Below are 27,594 nucleotides of genomic sequence, written 5' to 3'. Positions count from 1 at the left end.
TTAAACAAATAATGAACTGAAAATTAACACTTACAATTACATGCAACAGCAAGTCTGACATACCAAGTTACAATTTTTTACACTAATGCTTTGATACTCACTTTCTCAAACTCCCTCTATTAACAACTGATATTTTAATTACGTAATCCAAAATTTATGCAAGAATGAAATACAGTTTTATTGAGGCGTTTCAAAATTATTACTGTTTATATCTGAGAGGAAAAAAAAATGTAAATCAGTCTGAGTAACCAATCATAAAATATTTAAAGTATAATATATGACCAAATGTAGTTTTAAGCAATGCAAGAAATACAGAATTATTAAGAATTCAGTAAATGAAAAAATATTCACACTAATGGTAGCTTTTGTTCTTTGGGTTTAGCTGTTTTTATATAGTTAAGTCTCCCATTAAAGCCAGTAGGAGTTTTGGCCAAGTAACAGAACTTACAAGAATGCAGCATAGGGGTCTTTATATAGAAAAGTTTTATGATGTTCCAGTGAATGGTTCAATATTTTTAACACATAACTTATCATAAAGAATTTAATACAAAAAGGAGTTCTGTAATCATCACTTTATGGTCAATGACCTATAAAATAGATCAATATTCTGTGTTACAGAAAAGTGCTGAATTTCTTATGCTCTTGATTAATGCATTGTTATCATCCCAGTAATTAAAAGGAGCAGGGTTATACACAATCAGCATGATACATCTTACTCAGCACCTCCTGGCAGTTGCCTGCAAAAATTAAACTCATTAATCACTGTAATGCCAAAGAAGAGAATAAGCTTGGAAAAAATAAAAAGCTCTATTTTATGGAGAAAAAAAATATATAATCTCAAGTCAACATCTAGGATAAAATCCCTTCCACAGTACAGTATGGAAAGTATTAATCTAATCAATCTAAAAAGAAGATACCACCAGACTAGATTTTACTTAGTCTTCACAGATATTTCTCATACCTTAATGAATGTAGTGAAAAGGTAATCCTACAGAAAAACAAAACAAAACAAAAAAAGTCATAATTCTGTTTACAGCTGTTTTGATAATTACCTTCAGTATCAATACTGCCACAAAGCCAACGTGGAAGTGTTTTTTTCTGGGGTTATTCATACCGGGCCTGTATGGATCATCACTCCCCATCCCTCCCCCCCCCCCCCCCAAAAAAAAAAAAAAAAAAAAAAAAAAAAAAAAAAAAAGATTGTCTTATCAGACTAATATTTAACACTTTAAAAGTGCAATATTTAATACAGATTTTGTTTATGAAGTACACTATGTATATTTTCTCTTATAGCTACCATTATTTGAAATACTGTAAAACACTGTTAAAATATTAAAGAATGCTGTGACTTCTGCTTCTTTATACCTTCATACTACAAAAGCTGTGTTCTCATGTCCATCTTAATAGTGGCTGTAAAGTGAATTGAGTAGCTGTTATATCATGATTGCCTTTATTTAAATTTTTTGTTTAATATAAAAATACTGCTTCCTCTTTAACTACATATAGGTTTCATTTAGTAGTTTCCAACCAGTATTACTTTCAGTAGACAAAATATTTACTAACAATACTGTGACCTTCAAAAGCATGATCCTGTCTTTCCCTCCGTTTTTTACAGCACTGAAGTCTGTATCGGTGCTTAAAAATATAGTACTGAATGCAGCGTGCACATTTCAATGTGGAAAGTCATCATTAGTAACCCATAAAATAATCTCACTCCTCTTCTGAGTATTAATCAAATGCCAAAGTTAGGAACAGAACACTCTAGTTCTCAGGTTTGTTTTGATATTTTCAAGTGTGGCCACACAATAAAACTTTTTTTTTTTTCCCCCCTGTATTTTTGAGCTCTGGCTTTTTCTACTAGATCAGTCCTGAAGGATGAAAGACGATGTGAATGTGCCACTATAGATTTTGTGTAAAACTGATATCAGAAGTTTCCAATGATGTCTTGTTAAGCCCTCCCTCACAATAAACAACAGCACATGCTCCTGGCACCCTGCGCAAACAGACTGCTCTCTTTGCACTACTCCCACTGTCCTTCCCTGTTGCTTGCCTCACATTTCCTTTTAGATTTCACACAAATCCACAGGCATTTCATGCCCGGAGTCACATTAGCTCGTCCTGCCTGCAGCCGCCGGGGAGGGTGAGAAACTCGTTCTCTCCTCCGTGACCTCACCAGGGTCAAGGGCAGGAGCCCGCCGCTGGCTCTACTCGGAGACGGACCGGAGGGTTTAGCACCACGGACAGCCCCATAGACACGGGACGAACAGATTCGGCACCACGGACAGCTCCCCAGACCCTGCTGGCTTCGGTTCAGCACCATGGACAGCTCCTCCCAGACCGCCCGCGTTCAGCACCACGGACAGCGCCGCCGGGTCCTATCCGGCTGGCCCAGCACCATCCCCTTCTGCCCTTGCCTGCCCCTGCCTCCGCTCCCGCTGCGGGCAGCCCCCTACCTGCAGCCCAACTGAAGGACATGTTCACCGGCTTCATCGCCTCAGCACCCTTCTGACCTGAACGACTCGCCAGCCCAGGCTCTGCCGGACTGGAGTACCTTTGAACCACCTGACCCGGTGCAATGAACTTTCTCAGATATGTTGCCCCCTTTAAAAAATAGTCCACACGAGGTTCCCACGTGTGTTTACAAGTCTCTCCAACCCTCTATTTCTGGTTATGGATTTTTTGCAGTTCATCGCGGGAGACCTCTAGGAAGGCACCTTTCCCTCTACAGATCACACTGCACAACATTGCCCCCACCAACACACACACAAGCCCGGAGGGGGCAAGGAAAAAACAAAACAAACAAACAAAAAAAAAAACTCTTCTTTTAGCAGCTTAATATTATTGTTATTACTATTATTTCGGAGCCTGTCAGCACAAATCACTCGCAAATGCAAAACCGCGTCCTTTGCTTCTCGGCTCAGCGCTTCTGGTGATCAGAGAAGCGGCTCCAGACATCTGTCGTCTCCAAGCCCAGGAAAGCGAAATTAAAACGGTCAAATAATGAGGAAAATGTGCCAGAGCCCAGCACCGGCGGCGGCACTCCGCTGGCTCGCAGCGACACCTAGAGCCCAGCTCGTCGCCAGGAGGGCCCCGTGTCCCCAGCCACGCCGGCAAGGGCCACGGGTGGGTACGTGGGCCCTGGCACTGGGATGGATCCCCCACAGCAATACCAAGGAGCAGCATCGCCAAGATCGTTGCTGCTCAGTGGCTTACAAGGAAACGTAAATTCAGGCTCCTGGCACTATCAGCGTGGAAAACACCTCGGGGTGGTTCAGACCAATTTGCCTTTTCACTGGCAAAAGTGCACCTGCTCTACCGACTGCAAAAGTTTTTAATCAAGGAGTGGGGAAAGGGATGGCGAATTAAAGGACAAACCGTGGAATTTTCCCTGCAAGCACAACTCTCTCCTTGGAGTGAGCCAGATGTGCTACCTCAGCTTGAAGCTGTGCCTTTCCTGGGAACGAGAGCCAGGGCTGGACCCTGCCGCAAAGCCAACAGCACGTCCCACTCAGGCAAGAAGTATTTTTAACCCACACAAACATCATTCTCAACTGCAGCCCTTCGCTCCCCCTTATGCATGCTTCCACAGCAGCAAAACAGCCCGGACCTCTCTGTAAACCAAACACCACGCAGGCTACACCAGCGGTGGGGACCTACCGCCGAGCGCTTCCCCGCTTCCTAAATCCCCTCTTTCCTCCCCCCGAAAGAACTAAGCGCTATCGACCCAAGCCAGTTTAACTCCATCAGGCACATCAGCGGCCTGGATGAGTCACTCGTTACTAAGGCGATATGCAGATGCACCCTTTGAAGTCGCTACTCCCAGAGGCAGCGCGGGAGCGGAAGGTGCGCGGCCGAGTTAGCCCCTTTCCCGCGGGGGCTCGCCCGGGGGCGGGCGGGGAGGGAAGGGAGAGAGCCCCAGCAACGGCTCCGCAGGGGTTAAAAAGTTTCTCCTCGGCCACGCTGGGGGAGGCTGACGGGAAATGAAGGAGTGAGGAACAAGGTGAAGACTTGTGCCCCGGGAGAGTGATAAAAGGTAAAAAATTTATTGCCAAACAAAGACGCAAAAAAAAAAAAAAAAAAAAAAAAGCCATGTCGGCTCGCTCGGAGGGAGATGCTCGGAGCTGTTCCCAAAACTCGCTGTTCCCAAACGTGCTGACCCCGTGCCCCCCCAGCCCTGCTCCGCGGCAGCGGGGAGCCGCGCAAGGAGCGAGATGAGAGGTGCGGGGAAGCACCGGGGAGGGCGAGCCCGGCTCGGCTCGGCTGGGCTGGGCTCGGGCTCCGTCCCGTACCGTCCCCAGCACTTCGGGGGAAGAAGAGGAGCTCAAAAACACGCTCAGGAGAGAGAGAAGCCGCCACGACCGCTCGTAACACCGCCGCAAGCCCTGAGGGGAGCACACACGCACACCCCGGGGGGCACCCGAAACCGAGCCAACCCAAACGCGAGCGAGCCCGGCGCTTACATCCTCCTCCTCGCAGTCACTTCGTGGCTGGTACTGGAAGCGGGGCCGGCTGCTTTCCTGTTGCAATGGACGCGGGGTCTTGCCGGCAGCTCCGTCCTCCTCGCTGCACTGGGCGCCCAGGAGGTGACTGGCTTCGGGGGGGACGGGGAAAGAGCGGGAGGTGTTGATCTTCCCGCTGAACCGCTGGTACAGTGAAGCCATGAAGTCAATCCGCGGGAAACGAGGGGGAGGGAGGGAAAAAGATCCTCTTCTCCCCCTCTCTGTCTCTTCTTTTCCCCCTCCTCTCTTCTTTTTTGGCTACAGCATGCTACACGCGGGGGAGGCTCGGTCCCACATCAGCGGCAGGGAGAGCAAGGGGCTCCTGCTCCCAAGTCCTCGGCACCCGGAGAGCAGCGGGGGGATCGAGAGAGCAGGGAGGGGGGGAGTGATGGGGCGAGAGGAGACAAATAAATAATAGAACGCAATCGAGCCGAAACACCACAGGCCCCGGGAATGCTGCAACATCCAGTGTTGGGAAGAAAAAGAAAAAAAAAAAAAAAGGAGAAGAAAAAAAAAAAAGAACCAAAACACTCCAAGAAGACGTACCCCCGATAATGGCGCCTGAGTGGATCAGCATTAAATGTGCTTTGGGGATGTGCGTGTGTTTGCAAAAAGAGGGGGGAAAAAATGGAAGGGGGGCTGGCTCAATCGCTGGCTGTCAGCGGCTCCCCAGGCTGAGGTGGCGGAGCAGTCGCCTCCGAGGTCGCATACCAACAGTGTGCACAAGCGAGAGGCAGAGTGACAGCGTGTGTGAGACGGAGTGGAAGAGGCTGGGAAGCCTCATTCAAAGCACGTTGCTCTTCTGGGTAGGGAGGGCTTTTCTACAATCATCTCCCTTTCAGCATCTTCTTTTTCTTCTTCAATTTTTTTTTTATTTATTTTTTTTTTCCCGGGGAAACAACTTTAAAAAAAAAAAAAAAGAGAGAGAGCAACAACAGACACCTGCTCGTGAGGGAGAAGGGGAGATGGGGAGGGGAAAGGCGAGGCGGGGAGGAGGGAGGCGGGACCGGCACCGGAGGCCGGGGTGCTCAGAGCGGTTCGCAGGAAAGGGGCAGGGGAAAGGAGGGCGAAGCCGGTCCGCTGCCAGCCCAGCCCAGCCCCGAGTCCGCCCCGAGGTTTTTTGGCACCCGCAACTGCCCGGTCCCCATCCCCTCCGTCCCGTCCTTCTCGTTCCCCCTCCTCCCCCCGGCTGGGGATGAAGGGGAGAAGGAGGTTGCGGGTTTTTGGACGTTGTTGTTTGTCGCTTTTTAAAAAGATCCGGTAAATCGCCTCTCTTACTATTTTTATATTAATTCTTTTTTTTTTGCTGCATTAAAACGTGCTTCAGCGCCCCTTAGTGGAAATCCACCCAAAGTGGCTCCCGGCAGGAGCGCCCGGGAATAAACAAGCGTGGTGTCGGCACCGGGGTCAGCTGGGATGGGTCGGGAATGGGACCGGGAATGGGAACGGGACCGGGTGGGGGCCGGGGGCCGCCCTCAGCAGCGGTCCTTGCGCGGCGGCCCCGGTCCCCGCACGCTCGGCGCGGAGAATTAACGGCGGCCGCGAATGAAGGCTCCCGGAGGAGCAAAGGGGGCTCCGGTGGGCAGCGGGGGAGCTGCCCGGGGGTGTCCAGCCGCTCCCGGCACGGCCGCACCGGGACGCGGGGTGACAGGTCCTGTTGCTCCAGCATCAGCCGCCGGGGTTTCCATGGCAACAGATGCTCAGGTTGAAAGGAGAGAGGGAAGTGCCAGAGTTGCTGTCCCCTCTTCTCCTCCCATGGCAAAAGCCGCCTCTTTGACCTCCAAGTTGGCCAGCGCTATTGCCATCCTCTGATGGGAAGCACACAGAGCAGGAGCCAGATCTTGGCCATTCCCAGCCAGAGACTCGCTGCTGGACAGCTCACAAACTTGGTTACACTTCAGTAAGTGGGCTTGAAAGGCTGAAATGTTTCTAAACGCTATTCTTAAAGTTTTAGCCGTTAAGAAAATACCACCTTTGAAATATCTAATTGCCTCAGTCTAAAAACAAAACCCACAACTGAGTCGATCATATACATACAATACTCTAACGTGCAGCTGTCCCTGACACGCCCCCCACCCCCCCCCCCCAATGATTTCAACAACTGCTTGATCAAAAATCTCTTTACATCTAAACAGTTTCATCCGCTGCTTTTTATTTGTGTCTTCAAAGTCAGGGATGAAAAGTCTTAACATTTAGATGAAAAGGGAACCTTATCTCATGGAGAGAGAAAACAAACAAACGCTCTGCCTCCTTCCTGATGGAACTTGAAAGAAGGAATCATTTTGATCTTCAGAACTGAGATCCTGACATTTAATTAAAAAATGAGATGAACGCACATAGCTCTGAAGTGAAGGTCTAGCTTCTAAGTCATAGCGACACACATCTCACCAGAGGTAACTCCAGAAGCCGCTTGTCCCCATCTTAAATTATGTTTCTGCCACAAACTGACTACACATTACCAGAAGTCTGTACAGTTAGCTCCACTAAATTCCATCTTGAACTACACTAACGGTGATTTTATGACTATTTGGAATTGGCAACAGCCAAAACAGAGGGAAAAAAAAAAAAAAAAAAGAACAAGAGAAACAAAAGCAATAATACATTTTTAACTTCTAAAGAAAACTAGGACACAAAGGAATAATCAAATAAAGCCGTAAAAAGGCAAGACTAAACCACCAAGCAGAAAAAGCACCAAAGATTAAACATCTGAATTAGAAAGTCTCAAAGAAAGCACAGAAAAAAAAGAAAACATTCTGCCTCACAGCACAGTTCAAAACTGAAAGAGCCACTAAGGATCAATTTAGCTCCAAATACATTCAGCTTGTGCTTTTAATTCTTAAGAATCAAGATTTCACATAATCAAGTTTGTCTAGTCATGCATGCACATATTGTGCATGTATGTGTGTACACAATTCATGGAAAAATTATATTAAGAGAACACAAAATTGCAACGTCAAATCCCTTAAAATCTCAGTGAAAAACAACCAGCCAAATGGTCCTCATCCACCAAAACTCCTGATCATGCAGCTTCGGGCTGTGATTCATTTGCCCTGAAATAAATAATTACAGCTATTTAAAGGCCTTCCTGATTCCAGCTCACTACTCCATGACAGACCACGGGCAGCAGAAACAAAGTCCTGGCATGAGCCAGGTGTTGCAGTAGGTGAAGGAAGACAGTTTGCACTGCTGGGAACTGCATCACACACTTCTGTAGCCCTGCTGCAGTGAGTGACCTTGTGCAGAAGGGCCGAGTGGGCAGGTGGAAGCAGAAATCTCTTGAATAACTCCCCCCCCCCCCCCCCCCCGCAACAGGATTCAACCAGAATCAAGTCTGTCAGGGCCATTACTGAAAGCAGAAAGATTTCTCTGAGTCATAGGGGACCCAGATGATTTCATTAGGGACTCTGGAGAGCACTTCACTCTGCCTGTGCACAAGTTGTCTCAGGATGTAACTTGTCCCCCACAAGCACGCATTATGGGAGTCTTGTCCACCTCTCAGGGAGGGACACAACCCAGCACTCCTGAGTTCAGCCTGGAAGTCCTCTACTCTGCTTGCAATTCGACGGTTAATTTGCTGTTCACCTGTGCATGACTTGGAGCCCAGAGTCCTTTACAATGTCCTGGTTATGTGACCAGATTCTGTCATACAGTGTGCGCAGCAACAGGGCATGGCAAATAGGATGGAGCCAAAAAAAGAGCACATGAAGCATTGAGAAAAGACAGTAAATGGCAATAAATGATCAGTGTATTAACAACTGTGGTTTTCTTACAGCAAAAGACCTGCTCAGCCTACGGTGAGATTTGAGAAGAAAGTAACTTGTATAGTGCAACACATTTAAAGAGGCAAAATATTTCAGAAGTGCAACCATAAGATTAACGTCTTTAAACACACATATGTAAGAAAGAATCCTTCCCTTAACTCCTAAAAACAGACCCCAAGGTACAAATCAAAGCATTTCAAAACCAACAGTGTTCTCAAGTGCCTCTTATTGTATATTTAATTCAGTATCTGAAGTTCTGCAAGGAGGTTTGATTCCCAACTAGTGACATTTCCATCAAAATAAAGTGTTAGCTTAAGATATTTTCCCTGCAGCTACCAAGTAACTAAGTTTTACTGGCATTTTTAAAGCACACAGATAAAAATGACACTTTGTTTTTCCATGTTGTATAAATAAACAGCATCCCCACATTTGAGCACTGTTAATGTAACACTTTCAAAAGCAGGTCAAGCCCAAGCCCTCCTGCCTTTAAAACCAGACATAAAAGACTTATTTTTGGACAAGACTTCTTGGAATGACACTGGCAAAGAATCAATCCAACAATACTTCTCTTGGATATATTTTAAAATATATATTACTTGTGTCTGACAGGGAATTCAAGCCTTGTGAGTAGTTATTCATGTTCCATTCTTTTGTTTTGACTAAGCAATTTATGTTTGCTTAAACTTTGAACTTGTCATCTAAATAATAGCAAAATTGTTGCAGATGGAGCTAAGCATATTTCTAGTTTATATGTGATGATAGTTATGAGCAGCTGCTTAGTGGGAAAATATTAACAAAAATTATGTTTTCAATTGTTCATGTATAGTGGTGTTTTTTTTTTTTTAATTTAAAATATGAGATTTTCCTTTTTGACTGAACTTCTAAAGGAATTTTAGAATATCCTGGTTAATTTTTCACATCGTCCCAGAAAACCCAAAATGAATATTTGTTCTTAAAATTACTGCATTTATGAATACAGATGACAGGTATTTATTAACACAAGAGTAATATCCTTCTGAGTTCTTATAATAGCAATTTTTCAGGCACTACAGAAACAAAGATACACTAGTTTAACTCCTATTACTATTGTTAGACAAGATAAACACTTCTAACTCGTGAATCTCTACTGCCCTCAGGCTTATGCCATCTATAGGTCTGCTGTCATCTAAAAACCAAACCAAACGAGAACAGAAAGTCTTTTTCCTATGTCAGATGTACCGATACAGCAGGCCCTGAAGATACAGTTGATCGCTTATTTTGATCTAATGCATGTGCTGGGGGAACATAAAACTTTGTCAAGATAAGTGACAGTAGGGCTGCTGAATACTGAGGGGCATTATATACTGTGGAGCAAGTATCCCGACTTACTACGTTCACTTTCCTGTATCATTATTTGTGCAAGTAGCACCTCAAAGCAAATTCTGTAGAAACGCAGCATTGGACAGTGAGTGAACCTGGTACATAAAAAGGCACATTTCTTTCTGTCATCACAGAGATTATTCTAAAAAATAATCCTTCAGGCCTTAAAACTATTAATTAATTAATTAACAAGCAAAACACCAAAACAAACAAACAAACAAACAAACAAAAAGGCAAGCTTTCTACAGGCAAGGGTGGAATAAGAGCAGCATTGGAAAAACTAGTTTTCTGGTCACATTAAGAATAATTCAATGACTGGGTGGATGCTCTTACCAGGGAAAAAGGAAACACATACTCTCGTACTGAGAACAGTAGGCAAGATGGCCTTACAGGATACAAGTCTGGGGGAAGAAACCAAAGTAGGCCGGAAGAAAAGGCTGTTCAAGGGAAGAGACGGACCCAGGGTGAGCAGTGAAGAAAGAAAAATGGAAGCACATAGAAGAGGCAAGCATGCAGTGAAGTACCAGGAGGGCTCAGAGAGAAAGGAGATGAAGGCAATTGGGGTCAAAGAAGCAAAGAAGAGATGGACCAAAGCTGGCAGAGATGGAAAACACCAACACCTCTGGAGAGCTGGGAGATGAGCTGGAGTGCTACAAGGTTAATTGGAGTCACACAATGAGAGGATTTTCAAAGAGAGGGATTGGCCACTCCAGAGGTTGCTGCCAATACCTGATGGATAACTGTTTGCTCCGTGCTCAGTAGAATGGAAATTTTATCCACCAGAAGTCTTGATACACAGCTAGGTCTCATTGAATGAAACTAAGAACATGTCGCTGAGTATCAGCAAGCTCTTCCTCATAGTATGTGCATGACTGTTTCTAGAGGAAATGGGTGGAAGTCTTAATGCCGAGGACATTTATAAATAGTCTGTATGAGGCACTAGAAAATGTGCTGTAAGGAATAATTCTGCCAGTTGGCAAAAGGATAGACCACATGACTGGGAAGGTCTTTCCCATCCCTAGTTTTTATGATTTTGCAAGTGGTGCAGAAGAGATAAAAGGCAGAAAAAAGATAGAAGGCAGTGCCTAGAACAATGGTTGCACCAGATTGCTGCCAGAAAAGGTAACAGCAAAGCCTAAGAAAAATGAGGTACCAATGTAAATGTGCTTGTGCAGATACACAGCACAATGGGGTCCTGGTCTACCACTGAACAAAATATTGTAATACATACAAATAGTAATTTGCATTGAAGTCTGTTTTTCTTGCCTTAATTAATATTCTGTCTTTGAAAGCTTTGTCTGGGAAAAGCTAAGATGAGATCCCAATGCCATGTCTTCAAGACAAGCCAAGAAGTTGAGCATTAAAGTTACAGAAAAATACATTTTTCTTTGCATGCCAAGAGCTGTTGGCAGCCATGCAAGACCCAACTAATGTTGCTGAACTGGTCTCTACGCATATTCTTCTCTGCTTTGCAACATGTCACTATTTGATGCTTGAGTTAGATATGCCATGACTACAACCAGTTTGTTTGACTAAAACAGTCTCTCAGGGGAGTTCACCAGCAAGAAAAGGAAATAAGTTTAGCTTCTGAAAGGCAAAGAAAACTGTTGAAACCTATCAAAACAGTAACCATTTTGCATAAGTATCCACTGGCACTTCAGTTAGCTTCTTCAGATGGGCTCTGTCTCAAGGCCAGAGATTATGTTCAGCTCTGTACATGAAGGAGATACACAAGGTTCCTGCTCCCTCTTATGTCTGTGAGCCACATATGCACATCCTTAATTGCCCATGCTGGGAGGAGCTGATGCCATTCCTCTCTAATTCAGCACTATAAAAATGGTAGCGGAAATTCTGAATTTCCACTTGCCAAAAAGAATTTGTGCGTGAAAAATCATAGAGAAGCAGAAGGGATTTAACCAGTCAGCATTTCAGATGCATGCCAGAGACTTCTAAGGGAATAGACAAGACAAAATGGTTTCATTTAAAGAGCTCTTCATTTAAAGACCTCTTCTTTACAACATAGAGATTTCCTTTAAACAGATCTGTGACTCTTCGGACTAGCTGTCACTAAACTGACAGCTTTCTTTTTGGTTGGAAAAGAACTAAAACCTAGACTGAATAAAGGACCCAGGGGATGTAATGACACAATTTTAGGATTTGGACTCACAGAGCTAAAAGGAGAACCTAGATAGAAATATGAATATGCAAAGAAACAAGCATATGGAGAGAGACAGACACCTCAAAAAGGCTATCTACCACTAGGCTAACAAAATAATCTTCCATTTCTTTGTTCTCATTCTGGCCCCATCAGACACAAAATTTCTTCCTCCTGTTTGACACAGCTTCAACAGGTTCAAATATTCTCCTTTTGCAGCTTTTTACAAAGAAAGGAGCAATCATGGAGCAATGTAAACCCTGATGGAACAATGAAAACCCCATCCTGTGAGCACTTGTTGGGTTGTCTCTATGAATAAATCCTGGATCGTGCACCTTGAAAGCTTTAGGTACAATTCTGTCCTGTTTCTGTTTCCCATCAGCACTGCAGACAGAGATGATGAGCCTGTCTTCTCAGGGCAGTTTTCCATGTACAGAACCTCCACTGCAGGAATTTTAGAAAGTTTTCAGACTGAACAGGAAAGCATCTGATGAGTTTGGGTCATTTGGAACTAAGTGGTCTGTAAGCAGGGACTTTCTGGAACACAGTTTTAGATTAACTGTCTGAAGTGAAATTGCCTTAAAAGTAAATAATTCGTTTTTGTATTTTGCACTCATTTTCCATTTGCATTATAGATGTTTGTGATAGTTTACTCTTAGTGCTGGTGTATGTTCTTTGCTGCCCATTTGTCTTCATAAATTGAATAGGAATGAATAAATAAATAAATAAATAAATAAATAAATAAATAAAAAAGCTTACTAGTTCACTTACAGTTTTCTAAGTACAAAGTACTCCATTCGTCCAATTCATCTGTCTAAGTAATATAAAGTATAAAACAGCTGAGGCTCTCAGAGGTTATTTTAAACGTTTGTTAATGCTTTCAGTCAACTGCCATTGTGTAACTGCAAATATACTGGATTATCAATGGCTGTCCAAACAGTGTATTCATTTTTCAAGAGGTGGGAGACACAAGGACAAGAATGGAATACTGCTAGGAGATCAATAAATTACGTCCTTACAGATTTAACACAGGTTTATGAACACACTTATTTAGTATCAACAGACAAGCCAGCCAAAGAGAGATTTTCATTTTAAATACCTCTTAGGATGTGCTTTGATTTAACTCATCAATATATGTGTTTCCTTCTAACTTTAATGCTGTCTTTTAGAGTATGTCAGAGACACCGAGGTCAGCTTTGCAAAGGTGTTCAGTAATGCGAGGCACTGGAATAGAGTGGAATTATCAAAATCATATCAGTGATGGTGTAATCAATATGAGCCACTGCTTTGGAAAATTCCAGTAGATGTTCCCATACACCTTTGCATATATTCTGCTTGTACCTATGTTTAGGGGTATTTGATTTTTGGCTGCCAGGTTAGTGAATGTAGATCTTATCGTGTTGCTAACTAATATTGTTAAAAAATAGGTAAACCCTAAGCTTTGTGAATCAAGGCACGCGTATGTCTAGTCCCTCCTGACTTAGAGGTAAATCTATATGTATATTTATTTGCATATGCCAAGGAATCATGAAAATATGCCAAGTGAACCAAATTAAAGCAAATGTGAAAACTAACTTCAAGGATATTCAATAATTTCACCGCAAAGACAAAAGCAACCCAGGACTCTGCTAATCAAGAAAATACAAGCTGCTTCATAATGATCTGAATGGGACTGTGACAAAGGCAATCCCGTGAAATTTTGACTGCTAGTGATAATTTCAAAACTCTGAAAGACGTCTGATTTGCTTTTCCAGTGGAAAAAAAATCTAATTCCCTCCAAGTTATGCAAGCACCCAGCAGCATTCAGATCCTCTTGTTCCTCTCCACAAAGCAGACAAGCAGCAACTAGGCAGCTAAAAATGTCACAACAGAGCTCCAAGAAACAACCATTGAGTCCATCACAGTTTCCGCAGCAATGACATCAACAAGACTTCAGCAGCACAGACAGTGCTGCATTTTGTGAACGCATCAACATTGAAAGCAATGGCTGAGAAAACGAAGGCACCATGACTTAAGGCAGTAACAATTTCTGCTGAAACTCCACTTGTTACACCAGTTGATGCGTCCCCTCCAGGAACCGCTACCAGCAACAAGTAGACAGAAACAACAGCACTGTTTATCTGAAATTTAAGGTTCTTGATAATCATGAAACTGTTTCTCAACACTGCATCTTCAATGATCTCATATAAATAACTGCACTAAAACCTTCTTCCATTTCGTGAGACTGGGCAAAGTTTACAATTTTTCTGTGAATTGTTTGTTCTAGACATTATTCACCATTTTAAATATATTTTTCCTATCTAGTAACTCAGTAAAACAGAATTCAGCACTGATTCTGGGGATAATAAATTCCCTGAAGATGTCTTTTACTGAGAAGAAAGCATCCTCATCCAAAGGAACACGTTCTTGTATTGATATTGCTTGGTATTTTTGGAAGTGGATGACACCTCACAACAATTAGCATGGCCTACTTCTGTGATCTGCACACATACAGGTCCTTCAACATAAAGCACACGTGGCCCTGACAGTTGTGGCACGTTATGACAAATGCGGGCAACAACCTGTCAGAGGTGGAAATATTTGCTGGATAACAGAGACGATGCAACCAGAAAATGGGACAGTCACCCCAAAGAGGGGTAAACCTGCATTTTGGCTAGAATTTGAGATGTCACATTGCATTTGTACGAATTTAAATGACCTAAGATTTTCCCATCAAAGGCATTTCCCTCATCTTGAAACCCTCAGAGCATTCTTTGTATTTAAAATGAAAGAAAATAGTCACATTAAGCTCAGATCTTTGGATTTTGCTGGTCTATTAAGCCCAAAATAGTGTTTCTTTCAGAACACTCAGCAAGACCTATTTCTAGATAAACAAACTGTGATTTCATCTTTGTCCTGCTTTTTTCCAGGGAGCTGTAAAGAAGCATAGCTTTTTCTTTAATGCACCTGTGTTTTGGGTTTATGATCCAGTGCTGAGGAACTCCTTGTTCTTGTGGCTGACTTAACTGGGATGCTGGCTCTGAGCTCCAGCTCCCTGCTCTGCCACAAGCATTTTGACATTTCTCTAGCCAGGCTTCCTAGTTTAAGAGGCAGCAGGAGCCACATGTCCTTCCACCTCGCAAGCTCCACATGTGCCCCGAAATGTTTCAAAGTAGGTTTGTGGGTCAGCTGCAATGCGGGCTGCCGGCACATCCCAGCTTAGTACTGCAGCCAGGGTGGGAGAGTTCTGATTGCACCTTTCTGCTTATTTTAGGAGCAGCCTAAGGCAAGTTTACAAAGTAATCTCTCTCATGCTCCTTTGTGTCACTGGTAGTGCCTTTATATAGAAAATAATAAAATAAGAAGGATCACAATGCTCACAACGTGATTTCTAAGCTGACAGTGGGCCTTTAAGGCGAAAGCACAGACATTATATCAAATATGCTCCATCACACATAATTTTTGTCTGTTATCTACTTTGTATTGGAAATAGCTGTTATTTCTTTATCAGATCCCTTTGGAAACTCACTACTCTTAGACCCTGCCCTCTGCTGACATGTTTCTCTTGTGAACACAATGCAGTCTGTTATGTACATGACAGCCTAGATGGTACACTTTAAATGAGATGAGTCTTTTATGGAAAGAGAGGACAAAAAAAGAAAGAAGTGAGGACAGAACAGAGCTAAAATGCTAGCAAGGTCTATTTCCTATATCGAATAACAGGGAAAAAGGGGAAAAAAAGAAAAATAATAATGATATTTAACATTTAAATTCCATTTTCCTTAATAATTATCAGAAGAGAATTAATTGGGCTCAATATAATTTCATAAATAAGAGTCTGGATCACTTTGCGACCTTGAAATAAAATTGTTTTGTTTACAGAGTCTGTCAAGCCTGTTCTCTGAGTTTGATGCAGAAAACATGCCAGACCTGGCAGAAGTTGCAGTGGCAAACAAGCAGTTGTGCTATTCTGCTAACCTGCAGCATTAGCAGGGACCACACAACGCAGCACCAGTGTGGAGGGAGCTCTTCCACTCCTGTCAGCCTGTGCCCTCTGCCCAGCACACACTATTACAAGTGACAAGAGAGAAGGCATTTTGATATCTATTTTCACTTAAGACCCTTAAAGTGGAGACAACATCCATTAAGACTTACAGTAAACTTCTGAAATAAAACCCCTCGTTGGTGTTTTACAGATGAGGACCGGCATAGGTAAGTGATTTGCTCTCGTAACTCTGTACTGGGGGCAGAATTGCTCACAGACATCATGCTAGGGCCATTTATTTGATGGGTAATGACTCTTTTTCTGCGAGCATTGACAGAGCTCAGCAGAATGAAAAGGAGGTGGAGCATCAGCGGAGATGCTACTTGCGAACTTTGGAAGCAACAGGCTCCAGCCCAGGGCCATTCATCTGTTCCAGGTCTCAGCTGGCTGTTTAAAATTGGCAGCTAACAGGAATAAATAAATAAATAAATAAATAAATAATAATAATAATAATAAACTGTAATCAGAGACCCTCATGACAAAGCTAGTAAATCTTGCCTGAGAGAGAGCATTCCTCCTCAGTCATTACAAAAGATGTTACTGATGGGGGGGAAGAAGGGGTGCTCAAGCAATTCGGGTGGTTCACAATCCTACTGTTGCTCATGCCACAGGTGCAGTACGCTTGCAACTATAGTCCTGAGAAAAACCCTAATGTGCTGGTTTCTCTTTCTGTAGGGTCCTCACATTATTTATTCCTGCACAACTGACAGAAACGCCAGAGTTACTGGAGTCAGAGTGAATGCTTTATGTTCTATACAAAATCATTTGACAATCCAAAAAAAAAAAATTTCCTGAGTCTCTTGCTCAGATTCAAAAAAGTGATTAATTGGATTCAGCGGGAGTTTTACTTGAGGAAGGAGTGCAGGATCTGACAATATCTGAGCAGGTCAGCCCAAAACGTTAAAATTATTCATAGCCCTAGAAATAAACATTTGAAAAACATTGTAAATACAGATCCGCATCACCACTTGAGGGTGCTGCAGTAGTTCTTAAATTTTAACTCAAAGATGTGCTGCCAGGCAGGTATAGTACACAGAGCGACGCACGATAATTCACTTAATTATTTCCATGGAGGTGCTTAGAAAATTTGGAGCTAAATTCACACAAAATACAAGGTCTGAACAGGAGATCTTACTCTGCAATAAAGATTTAAATCTTAAAACTTTTCCAGCTAATTAAGGTGATAAAATGGGATTCTCCTTAAAAAGAGATAGAAAAAGCAAAATAGAACAAAAGAGAACCCTCAATTACGCAAGCACACGTATTTCCTACTTCAAAAAAAAAATCATTACAAATATGAATTCTCTGCTCTTTGCACACATTCCCTTTGAATGTAGTAGAAGAGAATGTTTTCCAATGCATACCAAATTGATTTTGTTATAAACTATTACAGGATTATAGGCCATTTGAAGAGTCTTCACTACAGGAAACACATAGAACTAGTCTCTGTGGGAAATATATTGAATAGTCAGTAAAACACAAAGCAATACTAAAATACAATAGATAATGATTCAAAAGAAGCCACAGCAACCTAAATGGAGAATGAGTCAAACACTATTTAGGATTCTCCTATTTTGTATCACTTCCCTTTTATCATAATGGACATTATTTGTTCACAAGGATATACAAACATAAAAAAAGAACAGATGATAATGAAGTTAAAAGAAACTTATGAAATCCCTATATTCGTGAAATATCTGAAAGCATAGTGACTGCACATGAAACGTGCTCTGGTTTGGAAAGCATGTTCCTTCATCTGAGTCTTATTAGACACTCCAGAGAGCTGGTCAGGAAGTATTTGATGATACCCTTGAAAAATGCTGATCCATTGAAGTTAAAACTGCCGGTAGAAAAAAGGTTGGTTTAAAACAAAATGCCCAGTTCAAAGACACTTGTGGAGGCGGATTTATTGCTTAGGGATAGAAGATGTACATGCACTGCTTTCAAACTGAAAATAACTAAGATTTATTTCCAGAAATTAAGTAATTTTGAAATACCAATGAAGAATGGTAAAATAAAAAATCTAAATTGGAAAAATAAATAAATGAATTGTCTCCAACTAATTTTATTCTTTGGCTTGCCACAGAGCAGGTATTTCCAAGACTGATTACCCATCCCAATACAGAGCAGCAAAGTTTTGAACCCTTGAAACCTGAATTCTGTTCAACTCTATTCTCCTTTATGGATGCCAGCAATAACGTGTTAGGTTGAAAGGGAAAAGATGATGATTACCCGGACTTTGGTCTTGAAATTAAAGCATTACAATTAACTAAAAAGTAAGACTGCCTTGGTGCAAGAGTGAAGATAATCTGTGAACAGGTAAGTACTAGGAATAGCCCTGTGCAATGAGAGGTAGGGGGTCTCAGCCTCCCATGTCCTTTCCCTTAGGTTCAACAAGTTGCTGCTGAAGTCAATACCCTCTGCCTCCCTGATCCATAGCATGCCTCTCCCAGAGCTGTACCCACATAGAAATGGACCTGTCTCCCTTTTAAAAGAAGAATTATTATTAAATTATAATTTAACTCCAATTAACACTTTTACACATAGCATGTGTAAAGCTCAATAAATAGTTGTGTTTTCTTCTCATATCAAAAAAAAAAAAAAAAAAAAAAAAAAGCAATGGGATGCAAGTGAGTGAGTCAAGGAGAGCCAGAGCCAGAATTTCATTCTGCAAATGACATGCTTAGCTACACACTTTGTTGGCCTTAGTCCTCTAATAGACTGGAGTCATTTGGCCCCTATATTGTTATAGTCAGCATCAGAAAAAAGACCAAAAGCTACAGGATAATCTTTACAGGGACGGAAGTAAGTCCTGAACCTATATAGCAACACATTGTTATAAGGCATCTAAAATAAGAGCCAATATGTCAATATTCCCCTTCTTTATAACAAGTGTGTTAGAAATAGGCAGACAATTTGACATTATGTGGGTTTTTGTATAGCCTATTCAGTTCTACAAGGCATTGTTCAACTAGTTATTTTAAATTTTCATTATTTTGCAGACAGTGCCCTGATTATTCCTCTGAGAAGGGTAACCGTTTAAATCTCTATAAATGCCTTTACACATAATTAATATTAGCAGAAGGCTTACCTCCTTGCCTATACCAAGGTCACAAATACCAGATGAACATTTCCAGTGAGTAAAAGAAAACATTTGTTTGTTTGTTTTTTTTTTGTTGTTTTTTTTTTTTTTTTTTTACAAGTTAGAGAACTGCTGTGGGGACATTTTAAAGACAAAAATAGCAGAAGAAGGTAGAATACTATCTTGGCTTCATTTAGAACAAGGGTCATTCTCACACTGCTTTATATGGAGCTCCAGCCTGGCCAACACGTATAGAAAGAGTCAGCAAACGGGCCACAGCGAAGTGATTTGGCTGTCAGATGCATAGACAGAAACTCCTGATTACTGACTCGCATCTTCATGACGTGTGAAATTATGCCTCTAGCATAATGATGCATTTACCTCCTATTAACTTCAGTCAGACCAAGATTAAATTTTGGGCAAGCTGCTTTGATTCTGTTTAAGTTACCCCAGGAATAAAATGTGTGCAGAATAATCTCCACTTACCCCAGGTGGGCTGTGAAGATTAATGGTAGGAAGGCACCTGGATGCCAAGGACAGGCATTTGTCCTAGTTATGTCTACATATGAAGAATGATCAGGCTCTTCTGAATCCCAGAAAATGGTCACAGTTACTTTAATATGCATATTCAAGATTAAGAGTTGAGAACACAAAGACCGGAATAGTTGAAATTATTAACAAGTAACATATAACACTGTAAATATTTGCCTTAGGAAAAGGTCAGCATTAGAAGTGTGAGACATCTTTTTACGTTAGAATAACTCGTACAGTTTTCTCATCAGTCATGTATTTCCATAACTCTGCTTTCTTTCAGTCATCTTATTTAGTAAGAAGGATTTATGTTGTGTGGAAAATAGCACCACAGAAAAGGCATATTTATTAAGTCTGCCATTGCAGAATCTTTTGTATTAGATAAGTGGTAGCAGCACTTAATTTTTTTCCATAAATAAGTTTGTTATTTATTGTACACTCCAACCTTATATTTCATTCAGTTTAATTATACTGTAACTTGCTGGATAACATTTCTAATTTTCCTTCTGTGAATAACTGGTATCATAGCAGATGCCTGTAAGCACTCATTTCAAATGAGGAATGCTTGTCACATATTAAACCAATGTGGTTTGCTATGCACAAATGTTTTTAAAACATTCAAATCTTAGGGCTGAAATATTTCATTCAAGGAGTCTGTGGTTGCTTTGTGTCAATGTACACAGGAGAGAGTGACAGCTGTGTAAACATTGAATTACGGCCTCCTGCAAAACCCCCAAAAGTCTTCATAGGATAACAGAATCATTTCAAAACTCTGCACTCCTACAGGCAGGTCCTGAGCAGTGCACTTGCTGCATAACAGGATCTACCATGCTTTTACTCTACTTTTGTGCAGTTTTCATGAAAAAGGGGACAGCAAAGAGATTTCGTTATTCCTGTTCCACATTCTCCCTCCATGGCTTCACTAGATGAGCGGGAATACTGCTACTGTTGAGCTAATTAGCAGAGGCAATTAGTAAGAGATTGTTAATGTTTCACTGAAACACAAATAGCAAAAGATAAATAATTCCTCCCTTAAGATCTAAACCAGAAGAATAATTAACAGCTGGAGGGGAAGCAAGAAGCCAGAAGGCACACACTCCAGAACTGCAGCCAGCTATCCAGTTTTTCCAAGAAAATGTGTGTTTGCACATGATATTCATTATTCAAGCATCCGTCCTGCATGAGCAAAGCCCCTACAAAGTTCTCTGCTGAATTCAGTGACAGCAGGATTACACCTGAAGTTGGAAATGCTCATCCACATAAATGGATGATGACCATACGGCCTAGACCCATAAGAAATGTTGCAGTGTTCAGTTGGCACAGGAGTCTTTGCGAGATCAGGACTTCAGCTTTACACTATGGTGAGAACACCCTGGATGCTCACGTCACCAACCAGCACTCTCTGCTTTATGAAAAACTACGGTCCTGCCTCTTTCACCCATTGTATTTTTCAGCTTTTTCAGCCTCTTTGCAGAAAGGATAATGCTTGACTGCTTCTCACTATGTAGGAATTTCTTTTGCTCCTCAAGAGCAGTGAGAAACATGCAAAGGAGAATTAAGGCTCATCAGCAGCCCTGGGTTTTAAATCAGAACACCCAGAAAAAGCAGCTGAAACTAACTCATCTTTCCTTTCTTGCTGCCTCAGTTAACGAGGTGCCCTACCTCATTTCTCTCTAGAAGGCATCTTTCCATGCTCTGTGGGGATGCTCTCCACGCTCCTCTTCCCTGGAACACAGGCAGCTCTTCTCAAGCTTGTCACTACACAAGGTTCCTCGCTTCCTAAGCCCATGATGTATGTATTTCACCCCAACACAGCAACTCTGACTTACCATTTATCTGGACAAGGACAGAGAAGAGGTAGGTTTCCCCTTTCTTCCCCCCTGGAACCCTGGATTTTTAGGCAGCAGATGAGGAGGTTGTGGAGCTGATGGAATGCTATGCACCTCTCTCACTTCCATACTACAAGAAGCACCACGTGCTCCTGCATACAGACTGCCTATCCACACAGCAGTGGCCAGAGGGCAGGAGCAGCACGGGAAGGCAGCAGTACAGAAGCAGTGTTTCTGTGCCTGGCTACTTTCCTGTTCTAGGTTCACCAGTGAGCTGAGGAAGTATGGAATGATTTACATCCATTTCTTAAAATCATCAAGCCAAATCAATGAGATGCTTTGTGTCTGCAGCACTGAGCAAAGAGAAGTAGCGGAAGAAAGGGTTATTTATAGATGAGAATAGAAACACTGCATGTGTTGTGACAATTTATGTTATTTAGATACAAAATGATTAACAAATTTGCCTCTCCATGGTTCTCAGTGCCCTAACATCATTAACCACTCAAACAAATTTCAACAGCTTTAAAGTAATCAGTTTTACAGAAACACAGCTAGCCACTTTCACAGCTAACACTTGCTTCAGTGGTGGGAGAAGAAAACCTTAAGTCCTCACTGCTTTTTGCAGCATACTCAAATTCTTTAAATATGGGCTGTTTCAGATCTGTGATTAGGAACACATTCCAGAGTCCTGGAGAACAGTCTGCTAATTGACTTAGCTTTTAATCATACAGGTCAGACACCCTTCTGATCTCAGCTCCGTGATGCAAGCATGATTCTTGTGCTAAACCAGTCCCAGGCACATAGATCATAACTGGCATCTAATGTACCACCCATGACCTACAAATGGCCAGCAGAGATCCTGGGTTGGCCATGCCAAGCAAAATGTTTCCCTCAGAAAGAAAAACTGTGCATGTCCCTAGCTGCCTTGTGAGAGTGTGACAATAATCTGCCCACGGATGACAAGGCATGGACAAGGCAACTGAAAAGAAATGTCCGTAGGTATTGTCCAAAGGGCAATGAATGTAATTTCCTCCTTTCCAAGTCACGATTAAATGTAATTTCCTCCTTTCTAAGGCACGATCTTATTCATCTATTTCCTCATCCTACCTTCATGATCTCAGTATTGCCAAAGATGAAGTTCAGCTGCTCAATTTCATCCATATCCAAACTTGAGTGGAGAGTGAAGCTGACTGCCAGCACTCCAGATTCACTTTGAAAATGCCAGCAAGTATGTCAGTGCTTATGTACATGTACACACGTACACAAACATACACAAAACTCTGGCATGACATGGCATGGTGAAGATTGGAATCTCTATCCAGACAGCAGAAATACAAGGCTTCCAAACTCTCATCTGTGACAATCTAAAGCTGGAACTGAGTCTTGATCCAAAATCTGCTAAAGATGAAGGATGTCTTTCCACAGGAAGGAAAGTCTTCACAGGGTATTAGGCCTCCAGGTAATGAAAAAAGAAGTGAATTCTCCCTAAACCAGAAAATTAACCCCAGATAGGTGCTAGATAGAGGAGTAGAACATTTATGAGACACTACATTTATTCATGTCATTATTTATATGTGAGAAATCAGATTTCCAGTTTATTTGTACAGAAAAAAAAAAAAAAAAGAAAAAAGAAAAAAAAAGCCACATCATGCTGTTTAAATAAGCAGTCGATATTTCAGTAAGCTTTGCTCTTTATACAATAGGGCAGTATTTTACTTTCCTCAGGCACTCTGAATTTTACCTGACATTCTTGTCTGTACATGTCTTTCACGATTCCAGCACAAATGGGTACCACAGACATTTCAAAGCACCACCAGTTATTTCACTAGTGTACCACAATGCAATAAAATATGCAACATATTGCAGCTACAAAATACATTTTAATCTTTCAGAAACCTGCATCCTGTTGATGACCCACAGAAGGGAGAAGCTTGGCTAAGCTATTTCATTACTTAGCTTCCCTGCCCAAGCCTCATATGTTAAAAGTGGAGAAATGAGTCCAAATGAACTGATCATCTGCAATAGACAAGTTTCTTCCTAATATTTGAAAAGCAAATATGCACATGAAAAGCAATAGCCTTCTGCATACACCAAAAGGGCAGAAGGATCCTTAAGGTCAGTGGCCTATTCATACATTATCAATACCACAAACTTGTATTAAGTGGGCATTGTTCTTTTCCAGCTGGAATTACACTGGTTTCCTTGTAGCAAAGCAATCAGCAAAACTAAAGTGACACAGAAAGGGTTGCATGGAAGTAACTTCTGATACCACTCACTTTGCTCATTTCCTTACTTCAGACTTCCTTCCTATTTCTTACTGTCTCAAAACAGAGTAGCAACCTTTGCTTTCTTAGATTAACACAATGACTTAATACAGCTTTTTACATCCACCATTGCCATGATTAATGGAAACAGATTTGTCCCCTTTACTTAATCTAAAACAGCAGGTCAGGCTATGTGCTAATTTAAACTTCAGACAATCCTACTGGCGTCAGTTGGATCATGTATGGGGCAAAATGTAGTTTCAGCTGCAGTTCTGTCTCCTGAAGCCTCCCACTGCATCTTGACATACATCTTTGGTGATGCTCTAACAGGTGCACAGCAAGGAGAGTTATTCACAGCAGAGGGTATTTTGCACTGCTGCTCCCAGACTGTGGCACTTGGATTTGGCATCACATAACAAACTATCGGCCTAAAACCAGACAGTAAAGGCAGGGGAGTAGGGGAGGAAGATCATGCAGTTTTGTGGAGTAGCAGAACTAGGAAAGCACAGTTTTCTATTGAGAAATGTCTAACAGTAAGATTCTCTAGTGTCTAATGAGGTACTAGCTCTGACCTGAAGTTTGTTCTGCAGGTGGGGCATTTCATAACAATTCCTCCTGTATAAGGTTTCTAGTGCTTGATAAGACAAAAAACTACACTGCAGTCTCCCTTCAAGGGGCTATGAATTGTCTTTTCTTATCACACTACCTATTTCCAAAGAAAATTGTGGCAATACAGACTTCTACCCTCAGATAGTTCTGGTGAAGGTCAGTTGATTTTAAAATTACTTTGATAGGGGAAGTAAGAGACACACAAGCATGACTGCAAATGTGTCACTTTCTTTGGAAATCTGGGAAGAAAAACAACAACAATAACCACAAGAGAATGCGTTAGAAAATACACTTACTGTCTACAGTTGGGGTTTTCAGTCAGTGGAAGTAAGCATGCTTAAAACTTATGGACTCTCAAATAACACTCGAAGGGCATCCTTCTTTCCACTGACTACAGCAAGCCCGGATTCCTTCCTAATCCACCTGAACTGAATACCTAGAATGAGGTGATCTGAATATCCTTTAAGTTGACACATTCAGAGAGAAAAAACTCTGTGGATCTAGTGCTTCCCCTTCCCTCCAAACACTCCCCTCCACAGAGCCAGTGAGTTTCCTGTGAAGAATGATTTCAAAGTTTTGATGCTCTCTGGGTCTGAGACATTCTGTGACCTGCCCCACAAGAACTGTGAGGCAAAGCAATTTCTGAAGGACTTCTAGGGAGAGAACCAACTGGACTATTGAAGCAGAGCTGGCACAAAACTGAGGAGTGGCAAGATTTCAAAGACACAGAGCTTTTGTGGGAATTTTCTGGCACAGATCTGACACACCCTCTGGGATATATGAGAATATTAAGATGTGCTGTGATATGGGTACTCTTTCAGCAAAAGAAGGATGATAAATTTGGACAAAGCATTTGTTCCTCACATCATTTCAACATACATAAAACAAATGGAACCATATGTACAGAAAAGTCAATACCATTCTTGCACCTGTCACTACTGGAAGGCCATTTGGGATCATACCTTCAACTTTATTTCTGGTAATGCGTCATCCCAGACTCAGCTGCAGTCAGTGGAGTTCTGTCTGAATAACAGACAGGACAGGCAGTAGGATAACTGGTAAGCAAGGACTGCGGGCATTTCCTGAAATGCCTCAAAAATCTCAAATATCTGAGCCTAACTAGGGAAATATCATCAGATATATGTGGAATTAGAACTAATGAAAGAAAAAATGAGTGTTTGTTTGTTTGTTTTTCCTCCAGCAGTGCATAGAAACCCCAGCCATGATCAGTGTGGTCAGTCTCAGTGTGCCAGGCTACATATAAATGTACAGTGCAAGCCAACTAGTTCTCTGAAGAGCTCACAGTTTTCAGAGGCAAGGCAGAAGGTGAGAAAGCAACAGAGAGAACTAACATGTTTGCAGCAAAATCAGTCACAAAGGTAAAACTGTCTCCCTCCAGATACCGGAAGTCCTCTGTCCAGTTGGTCATATTACCTGTTACCCAAAGCAGCCTGATACTTTGAACATGTTACAGTTTCCATAGGATCTCTGCAAGCTAAACTGAGGAGCCTCAAGCAGAAAGCAAGCCAAATCATTTCTCCAGAAACCAAAATGATCAATTTATTCTGCTATGATTCTTCATGAATCTCCATTGCTCCTTTGTCCTTTACTTCTCTTTAACCGCCTTTTTTTTCCCTAAGTAGGTCACCTCATCTCCTGAAGTATGAAGCCATAAGACTATGAAAGCATAAAGGAGATTTATTTCTCTCTGTGTGCATGATCTTCTCCACTGAAAGAAGTATGGGAATGACTACAAGGCTCATCATCAACTTCCAAGAATAGACAAATGCCTTTGTTATGCTTCTGTGGCATATCTCAGACCCAGGCAGGATGAAACCCACAACAGACACAAAAGAACTCTTGCCATTAAATTGTCCACTAAAACACTTGAGCCTGATCAAAAGGTGGTGAAAGGTTAGAGACTAATCTCACTTGAGAATTTTAATTCACTAGACTTAACACAGGGACATCAATGTTTATTCTTTTTCCCCGTCTCAGACCTCTCCCTGCTCTTAGATACATATTTATATTAAGTTTGTGATTTATAAGCATCACAATAGACTGCCCTTTGCTAACCTCTTAAAAGGCTCTTAATCACAACAATTATTCACATATGATGTTTAATTACATTACAAGAAGTTGTTCTTGAGAAAACAAAATTCCCAACAAGTGAGGCTGACAGAAATTTGAACCCTGCACATTCCTAAAATACAGTCTTTGCAGAATAAAACCAAGTTCATTTTTTTTTCTTCTTCTTCTTGTTTCTCTTTGTACTAATTACATAAGTCTCAGTTCACACCACCAAAAATGATGTTATTCAAAATAGATGTTTGATGTAAATTTATAGAAATAGATGTTTGTTTGTAAATTTCTCCATGTAATACAGGGCAAGATTAAAGAACCTCACAGAGTAAAGCAGGGTTTCTTGCATTCAGGGTGTCTACATAACATTTTAAGTGAAAGAAAAGCTCATAAATAGTTTATCAAGAGATGGATGCTGATACTATAATCCCAGGATTCTTTGTGAATGTATCAGACAGCACACACACACTCACATATGCAGATAAACACTGAGTGCTTGCTCAACAGAGTCACAAAGGACCTTAATTCTCAAGGGGCCCTTTATATAAATATAGAGTGCAATATTGGTGTTGAAATGTTATGCAAGTTGTTTCTGACAATAGACTAGTAATCTACGTCCTTAAGAAATTAATCCTATAATTCAATATTCTAGAATTCTCTGACAAAATAATCATAATAAGAGTAGTTTCCTAAATAAGAAATAAAATGCTGTGAAATATGAAGATTTCCTTAAAAAGTTAAAGCAGAAATCATAAACACATTAAGAATCCATATGTTTTAAGATATTCCTAATTGAAATTTTCACTAACATTAAAAGCCTACTACTTTCCCTAATGTAAGGGTCAAGAATTGTTAGGACCCAATACCTTTCCTAGGATTTAACTGCAAGCCCATGGACAATGCCATCACCAGAAATACCTTCTACATTCCTCTTCATCTACCCACTCTTTCAGGTGGATACATTTTTCTACCAAAACCAGTCCTGTTTTCAGGGCATTCTGTATCAATGCTTCCTTACTTTTGATAAAGCAGAGAACTAAACATTCATGGCAAGAAAGCTTTCATGAGATAATAAATCAATGACGTCTGAAAGATGAGTTAAGTAACTAGCTAAACTGAGGTCTGACTCCAGTGAAGACAAAGGCAAACAGTCACAACCACTACAGTGGTGTGGGGTCTGTTGGCCTGGAGCTTTCATTAGATCCTCAAGAAAAGTTACACTCTTAAAAATTTTTGTGAATAATGCCAGATGAAACAGACGTGCAAGTGTAATTATCTGATCCATTAGTTTGGCAGTTTACAACCACTAGCAAGTTTACAACCACTCTGAAAACTTTGATGAAAAACAGTGTTTACAACAGAGTAGTTGATAACACAGTCCTGATACCAGAAATCCTTT

At 41.5% G+C, this 27,594-nt stretch overlaps 1 protein-coding gene across 3 annotated transcripts in view; it reads right to left on the bottom strand.

The window, feature by feature from the left end:
* Window positions 1–27,594, bottom strand: part of DPP6 (dipeptidyl peptidase like 6) — a 554,044-nt gene that overhangs the window by 401,833 nt on the left and 124,617 nt on the right. Inside the window, exon 1 of one of the 3 annotated variants that reach the window (XM_040548016.1) lies at window positions 4,461–5,336. The exons of the other annotated variants lie outside the window; for them this stretch is intronic. Within the exon in view, the coding sequence (XP_040403950.1) occupies window positions 4,461–4,661 (201 nt within the window). The 5' untranslated portion in view covers window positions 4,662–5,336. Of the gene's footprint in view, window positions 1–4,460; window positions 5,337–27,594 lie in introns of those variants that run through there. 3 annotated transcript variants of the gene reach the window in all.

Source organism: Cygnus olor, chromosome 2, assembly GCF_009769625.2.
Source record: "Cygnus olor isolate bCygOlo1 chromosome 2, bCygOlo1.pri.v2, whole genome shotgun sequence".
NCBI classification, from domain to species: Eukaryota; Metazoa; Chordata; class Aves; order Anseriformes; family Anatidae; genus Cygnus; species Cygnus olor.
This window is presented reverse-complemented; position numbering and strand designations above follow the sequence as displayed.